Here is an 8,731-nt window from a genome sequence, read left to right as displayed (position 1 = left end):
GCCGCACTGGAGTAGGTAGCCTTACTCCAGACTGGTGCAGGGACCGTGATTTTGCTTATCACACTGCAGCCCCAGCCCGATGATCCGTCTAGGTACCCATTTCCCACGACCGCAGCCTATCTTGACCTGTCTCTGGGATCAGAGTGCCGCCTTTTGTCATACTGCCACTGCACAAAACTTAAACAAATGAAGCATAAACCCCAAGTAAGTGGGAGAGTATAGAATCCCAGAAACTAGAAACGTAAAAAAAAAAAAAAAGCTTAACTTTAAGAATTGTAAAATACAATAGTAAGTTATTAGATTTGACATCCGTTAACTTTCAGGATGATTGTTTTAACAGAGCAGGTTGGCAAAAGTTAGATTTAAAAAATAGTAGAGGGGTGCCTGGGTGGCTCAGTCGTTAAGCGTCTGCCTTCGGCTCAGGGCGTGATCCCAGCATTCTGGGATCGAGCCCCACATCAGGCTCCTCCACTATGAGCCTGCTTCTTCCTCTCCCACTCCCCCTGCTTGTGTTCCCCCTCTCTCTGCCTCTCTCTCTGTCAAATAAATAAATAAATAAATAAATAAATAAATAAATAAACAAACAAACATTAAAAAAAATATAGTAGAGGGGCGCCTGGCTGGCTTAGTCCGTATAGCGTGTGACTCTGGATCTCTGGGTCTTGTGTTTAAGCCCCACGTTGGTGGGGAGCCTACTTAGAACAATTTTGTTTTTAAAGTAGATATTCATTCCTTAAACAAATATTTACTGAGCCCTTGGTATGTGAATAAAAATCTAACAAAAATTCCTGCCCCGACTGAGCTTACACCCTACAGGGAGGCAGGCTACAAAAAATAAACGTAAGTCAGTCACATGGTGTGTTAGACGCTGATAAGTGGACTGGGAGCAGGGTAGCGGGATGAGGAATCCCAAGGAAATAAGGAGATGGGCAGTTACAGGCTTTCACGAGAGTTAGTGGTGAAGGTAAGAGAGAGGCCATCACTCGAGGGGTTGGAAACCTGAGCACATGTGCGCCTCAGGGCGAGAATCCCCCATATTTAGCAGAGACCGGAAATGGGAAGGAAACAGTAATCCAAGTCCTGGAGAGAGGAGGAGACGGTATCAGAGCTACAGTGTGGCGGTAGCTGTGACATGGAGAAGAAATGTCTTTTCCTCACACAGGGTGAAGACAGACAGATTCTGAGACAAAAAGGAATGATGTTGACACCTAGACTGGAGAAGCCCTCCCCATGCCAGGCCTAACACCAAGTTTTAGGTCCATCTTTTTGGACAACAGGCTAGATCAAAAAAATACAGAGAATTCTTGGATATAATCACCAGTTCAGAAATCAAGGAGTAGTACTAGTTTATGCTTGATATCTGTTTCTTCTCTTCCCGTGACAAAAACTCACATTCCAAAGCACGCTTAACTTCGTTTTCCTTTTTCTGGGCCCACAGGAGTAGGCAGCAGGGAAGCCACGATTTTCTTTTAAATTAATTAAAAGCATCACCAATTGATATGCTGTGAGCATTGTGGCTGGCCTTACCCATCTGATAAGCTGAGGACCTCAGAGGACAGCGGATAGGGTCTGATTTTGCAAGCAATGAGATATTCTGCATATTTATGTGGAGATGAGCTTCTGCTTCCAAGGAACTCATAAATTAATATTTAATGAAATCATTTGCCTGGAGATGTTTTGTGCATTCCTGTTAATCCGAATGCTTTATATTGGTGTTGCATCGCAAACTCCAAAGTCGGTGACAGACTAGTCAGGACTGTTTTCACGTACACATATATATCCCACGTAAGCAGGTTTATTTCTCTGTAATCATCCCTCAGAAAAGACATCTTTCTCCAGGCCAACCAAAGTCTCTTCATGAGAAGCACTCTAATTACGTATTTGAATCACAGGTAATATTTAGGAAGATCACATTAGATTGAAGCCACTTCAATATTACTTTCAGAATACCAAAAAGGGCTACCAGATAAATTATTTAAAATATTAAGAAAAAAAAGCGGGTGCCTGGGTGGCACAGCAGTTAAGCGTCTGCTTTCGGCTCAGGGCGTGATCCCAGAGTCCTGGAATCGAGCCCCGCATCAGGCTCCTCCGCTGGAAGCCGCCTTCTTCCTCTCCTGCTCCCCCTCCTTGTGTTCCCTCTCTCGCTGGCTGTCTCTGTCAAATAAATAAATAAAATCTTTAAAAAATATATTTAAAAAAAGAAATTTAACAATGTTTAGTCATTATTCTTGGATATATGACCTCCAAAGCACGCATAGGGTATATTACGACAAGCATTCTCCAGAACAACGTAAGTGGTTCTAATGTGGAAATGAACCACCTGCAGGATGAAGGAAAGAAATTGCTAACTTGAGGTTTATACAATGGGTACTTTGAAGCATGGGATTTCTTGTAACATCATACGTGGGTAAAACATTTACCATTTTCAAAAAACACTGCTTTCTTTCAAATAAGCTTAGACAACAAGCTGACATGCTTTGGAAAACTGGTGTCTCAAAACGTCAAGGGAAAATGTGAAAATAATGGCTAGAACTCACAAGTAGGAAAAAGTTAATATGTGTTTTTCACACGCTTCAATTATGCACATAAAAGTGAATGTTTATTTCATTTCTCCAAACCATGATTTATAGATTCACATCTAAACAAGCTCGAATGGTTGTTTAAAATTGTGCTATAGCACCTTTTGGACGACATGCATCGCCACCCCGAGCTGGGCCTCTTTCTACTTGGTACCAGTAGTATTCCCCTACTTGTGACAGACAAAAATGTCTCCAGCTGTTGTCAAATGTCCACTGGGGGGTGTCGTCACTGCGGCTGAGAACCTCAGCACTAGACAAATGCTGTCAACATCTCCAGTTAAGTACCTCCCACGTTTTTCTTGATTCCCCATTTTCTAAATATCTGAAATCTAATTAAAATATTGGTTCCTCTCTGGTGAAAACAGTGGATTACTATTACCACTATTTACTTCTCCATTCTATTTTTTGTAAAAATAAGAAATTTAAGGCAGATATGCGTAACAGTTACCAAGGAATAACACTGCAAAATACACATTTATTAAAAAAAAAGAAAGTGTTCATCAATCCAAATCCGTAAGATGTAGCAGTTAAGTCAATCTTCATCGGAATGGAAATATGAGATACTCTGTACAACTATGCTGTTAATGACTAACCTACATTCAAATCTTTTCATTTAGCTCAGGCTTTCCTTCTCTGAACCAAACAGCGTTATTTTTTCCTTGTCCTCATTAAAGCAACTTAAATTATTACTACTGCTGATGGGAAAGTACAAACATGGTCAATAGCAGATGACCCAAGTAGTCTGATCTGGGAGTATATCTCATTTTTATTTTTTGTACTCATCTGTGTGTATGAATCCAGATGCTAACATTTATTTTTAGGTCCTGAATCTCTATAAGACAGATGGAGGGGAAAAAAGAGGAGTATAAACAAGAACTTGGACCAAGGCTAAATACTCATTAAGGGTAACTGAATGTGGACTTCAATTTCTTCCAAACATTTTATTTTCATGTGCTCATGTAATTGTTTACTTCCAGACACAATAACTAAATACAGAACAGAAGGCAAGACTCTCAATTTATAGTTTGTGGCTTAAAAAGAATCTCTTTATTAAGCCTGTTACAGTAGAATTCAATTTTTTCAAATATAAGTACAAAAAAATTCTAGGATTGTCACCAAAGTGTAACCAATGAGTGATGGTATTAAAGATTATTTTCCTTTACTTTTGCTTCTCTGAATTTTCTATTTTTTTTTACAATCAATGTGTGTTTCTTTTAAAACCGTAAGAAAATTCTTTTTGTACTCCCTTTTCCCACCAATTTTATCACAGTTTATGGTCTATCAAGTAGGATTCTTGGACAACTGCTGACATTAATCTTATTTCCTGGGTTTTATTTCAAACTATACTGAACTCTTCCTAGTTTTTGTTAAATGCATTTCTTATTAACCAAAGTTAAAATGTACCCTTTGAAAATCCTGATTTCAGATAAAAATTATGCATAGAAGTCAACTGTCTTGTAACTAGATACATAGAAAGTGAATATTCTATGCAATGTAAGACAAACCAGGGTTCTTACCTTTCTATTTTCTAGCTTAACAAGGACTGTCAAATTTCTTAGAAGAGTACACATATACATTTTTAATTTGGCTTTCCATATTCAATAAAAATCAATTTAGATTTTTATTGTGGAATTTTGACAACTCTAGCATGGCAAAGCTGAATTTTATCTTGCTGTTATCTAACAAGAAGCAAATACCATTAAGATTACAAATGTTTAACCTGGTAAAAATGAGAATATATTTCAATCAAGAACATACCATCCAAAAAACCCCCCCAAAACAGTATTGCTATCTATTTATGAGTTTCTCAGTATATTTCTGCAGGCCCTAAATGTTTAGAATAAATGTAGCATTCACATAATACTATAGTCCATGAAAAGAGTATATTCTTTTATTGTTTTTGTTCATACATGTTGTTTCAACTTTCAATAATAAAATTCAATAAATTTGATTCCTCAATCATAAAAACTTGCTTTACACATTATTTACATGTTGCCAAAGTCTACAGCCATACAAAACATCACAAGGATTTGACTCTATGCAGGGTACCATCACGCAGGAGGGAGCTAATCAAGTAACAGACATTCAAAGATTAAATTGTAGATACGCACAGTGTATTTGGCACTGTTCATCAACATCATAACAGCTTTCTCTCAGAGACAAGTATTCTTAAGCCTTAGCCCCAATATACTAGAATTTTGCTATTCACATCAAAAGCAGCTTTCAAACTTCGTTATAACAGTAATCAGTTTTTAAGAAACAAAATACAACCAGAATTGGGAATGGAATTCAAACACTCCAAGTGTTTGCTAAGCTCCAAGCTGCCATCCTTACAGTCGGTTTAATTTGATTTTTCCATTGTGGGGAGTGTCAAGAAGAAACAATGTAAAGACAAACACTTTGAGCGCACATAAAGACCAATAACAGTTCTCTTTAAGGTTATCAGCTCTTCTTGGGAGTGCAGAGCCCTGATGATGCGTAACTCGTGACGATTTTGGCAGGAATTACAGAATGACCAATGCCAATCAAGTTGTGGAGATTGATACCAGCAGTTAAATTCATGAAGAAAAGTATCTGAAATGCCTGTATCTGAATTCAGAATCCTTAGCAACTTGCTTTAAGGGTCTCTTCCTAGGACTGTAATAGACTCAGGTCACAGGTTATAGATTTACTTTGATGTGTAATACTAAATACTACATTGCTATGAAATGGAAGGAGAAAAGTGTAAAGACTCAACCATTAAACTTTTAGCAGCTTTGGCTATATCCCAGTGGGTAATCTAACTTCATTTTAACAAATATTAAATCCCTTCACTTCAATCAGGCCCATTAAATTTAATTCATTAAAGCCATACATATTCCAGAATGTTTATAAAAGACACATATCGTGTTTATAAAAGACATAAATTCAGTCCCAAACTAAGGCAAAAAAGCCTCAATAGAACACGGATCACAGTACGGGGGACAGAAATCAGAAATGGTCTAGTAAAGTTCAGAGATGTGCTACAGTTTCACACAAAACTTTCAGCAATAAATTAAGACTTAAAAAAAAAAAAAGTCTTACAATGTACAAAGGACTATGAAGTGCAAAGTAATGTCAATGGACCAAAATTTAGTTTAATCGTTTTATTTCAAGTGTAATTTTTAAAAATCATGAATGGGGTTTTGTAATCCAAAGTGGAAACATTTATTCTTCATAGCTTCAGAATATGACAAGCAACTTCAGACCTCACTTTCCAAACCCAGTGTTCTTTGCTATTTTTCAGACTTCTGAGTCCTGGTATTTAAGCTACTCCATTCTAAACATACAGTTTTAGACAACTATTTTACACTTAAGATTTTTCTGAAAACAGTCCATCAAATATAAAGAATGGTTTCTGTCCAAAGATCAGCAATGAGGGAAGAAATATTAAATACCTATCGAAAAATCATTTATTCATTTAAAAAATAACAGAACCAGTGCTATTCTCTGTCATGAAAGAGAACATGTAAAATTAATTTTAATTACTTTTGTAGACTTTGGTGATATTTTATTACCCACACAGGCCTCAATCTTACTTAAAGATCTTTTAGGCAAAGTCACCGTCCGGATTTACTGAGTAAAATGAGTAAAAATCCTGGGTACTAACATGGCCCAAAATGTGCTATTCCAAAGAGGAACAGGTTACTACTTCTGAAGAGCTGCCTTGATAACGTCCCTCGAGTGCTTATTTTAAATAAAAATAGTTAATGGAAATATTTTTTAAACCAACTTTGGGCACACACTGCCCACCAAACAAAAAAGGAAATCACTTTCTTTCCTATTTTAGGGTATTTTCCAGCTTCACTTTTAAGATTATCACCTTTTCACCTTTTTTTGACTGATATAGTATTTAAATTTTTTAAATTCTGCATTGCAATGTAGTGAGAGTTCTTTTTCAGATGATCTTCACAATCCAGAACACAGACACCAGAGCAACACTCGCAAGTCACACTGTTCAACTACAATGAGATGGAAATGGACGGATATCCGAACATAGGTATGCCCTCTGCTCCAAAGCTGATTAAGCTTTTAACATGTGACCATCACAGAACTCCATTCCTGTGGAGATCCCTCAAACGCAAAACAGTTCCATTTAATAAGTCAATATATTATTCTTAAAAATTAAATTTGGTCACTAGGAAAGACTGAACAAAAATTATTCCCTTCCCCCCAAAACAACCAAATAGCTCTAGTCACCCCCTCTGCTCCCCACAAAAACAGGGAAGTAGTGGAGGCTGAAACCTTGAAATCTGAAATTTCAACTTCTAAAACATTGCTGCTATTTTTAAACTGCAGGCCCACGTCTTTCCTTCTCCAATACTTCCCCCATTTATAAATTTATTTCCACACACACAGACACACACACACGCACGCACGCACTCATACTCACACATACTCTTACTCTCAAGTAAGACACTTTTTTGTGTTTGTTGATAAATTATGAGGATTATGAACTAGGTGTGTACAGGGTTTCATAGGCGCTTTGTAAACATCAGAGTCACTTGGGTCCTTTTCTCCAAAAGCCTGAAATCAAATTACACAACCAGGGATCACTACTTTCCCAGACGCTGTTCACAGGCTGCATATTGACGAAGGGCAGAGAAAAAGTCCTCATAACTGATGTTCAGGTGGGAAGGCAAAGAGCTGAAAAGAAAGCACAGAGGAAAAAAGGCAATTAAACGATATGCTGTGATTTGGAGGGGGAACCAGAAGGATAATAACCCAAAAGAGGTTACGAACAGAAGAAAGTAAATTATAAGCATGGAGTAGGTCAAACCTTTTCTATTAAATGACTGCTAAACTCACTGTGAAACAGTCTAAGTAAAAGACGATCTCTTTTTCTTTCCATAAAGAGGGAAGAGCAACCTGTAGTGACATAGAGATTCAGCACCTATATTAAAGCCTAAGTCTTAATTAATACAAAACTGGAGCTCTATTTATAAAGAATCTCACTCAAATTCATTTTAAGAACTCCTTTCTGGCGGGCACCAGGGTGGCTCAGGTCACGATCCCGGAGTCCTGGGATCAAGCCCCGCTGAGAGTCTACTTCTCCTTCTGCCCCTCTCTCCTTGCTCATGCTCTCTCTCTCTAATACATAAATAAAATCTAAAAAAAAAAAAAAAAAAAAAAAAAAAACCACACAAACTCTTTTCTGTCAGAGTAAAGCCAGTACTACTTGAACGGTCTATGAAAGCCAGGCTTAGCCCTGGCAGAAGAGCACAGCACCCTCCTACGACTGTATGTTAAAGCCATGTGGTGAGCAACCAATGAATGAATATTTATCTCTGCCAGTTCTAATTGCTTGAGGAGGCAATTACAGTGTCATGTGACAACAAACACTTTAAAGGCAGCATGAACGTACAGCCAGAGGGTTCCCCTTCAAGTATTTTAAAAACTTAATATAATTTTCAATAATTAACACAAACAATTCTCTAATTTATACAGCTTTATTATGAGGCTTTGGAAATTCCAAACTGTACCAGAGCCAAACACCTGGTCGTCAGAGTACAAGCCACATTCAGAGTTCCAGTCACACGCACCACAAAAAAAAGACTGAGCAAACCTACCATGAATGAACTCCTGGCCTGACCCTGTGGTACTCATAGCTATGCTTTCTTTATCCTTCCTTTTCCCCTCCCTAGCTTTACTGAAATACAATTGACTTATAATTTTTTCCTTTCCTTTAAATGCCCAAAATTCTGAAAGAAGTCTCCTTTCCCTCCATTTCCTTATTTCTGAATAACCTCTGCCCTCAATCTTTTATCCTATTCACTCTACTGCAGTGATACGTTCAACCTCACCACAGATCACTGCTACCTTTCTTGGAGCCCAACCTAAAAGGCACGTGAAATCAAACTCAGAAAACACCTGGAGAAAAAGAAACGAGAGAAACACACACCCCTCCTACGGAAACCTGGAGTACGGAGATGCGGGTTCTAATTCCACTTTCTTACAAGCAAGAATAAGAGCAATGCCTCTTCTCCCTTTTCCTCACCTATAAAACAAGGAGGTAGGACCATATGATTTACAGCTCTTTCTGACTCTACCACGCTATGTGTTCTTTTCTGCCTTTTGATTTGACAAACCTTTTCCCTGTCCGCCCCTGAACTTGAAGCATTTCTTTAAAGCCC

The 8,731-nt window shown here is 37.9% G+C and overlaps 1 protein-coding gene across 1 annotated transcript in view; it reads right to left on the bottom strand.

The window, feature by feature from the left end:
* Positions 1-4,443: 4,443 nt before the first annotated feature.
* Positions 4,444-8,731, bottom strand: part of NUS1 (NUS1 dehydrodolichyl diphosphate synthase subunit) — a 29,857-nt gene continuing 25,569 nt past the window's right edge. The window contains exon 5 of the mRNA XM_045798547.2: positions 4,444-7,244. Coding sequence (XP_045654503.1) covers positions 7,154-7,244 — 91 coding nt within the window. The 3' untranslated portion in view covers positions 4,444-7,153. The remainder of the gene's footprint in view (positions 7,245-8,731) is intronic.

Source organism: Ursus americanus, chromosome 11 (genome assembly GCF_024610735.1).
Source record: "Ursus americanus isolate L20-20 chromosome 11, mUrsAme1.1.p, whole genome shotgun sequence".
Lineage (NCBI taxonomy): Eukaryota > Metazoa > Chordata > Mammalia > Carnivora > Ursidae > Ursus > Ursus americanus.
The sequence above is the reverse complement of the archived record's forward strand: the minus strand, read 5'-3'. Positions and strand labels throughout refer to the sequence as shown.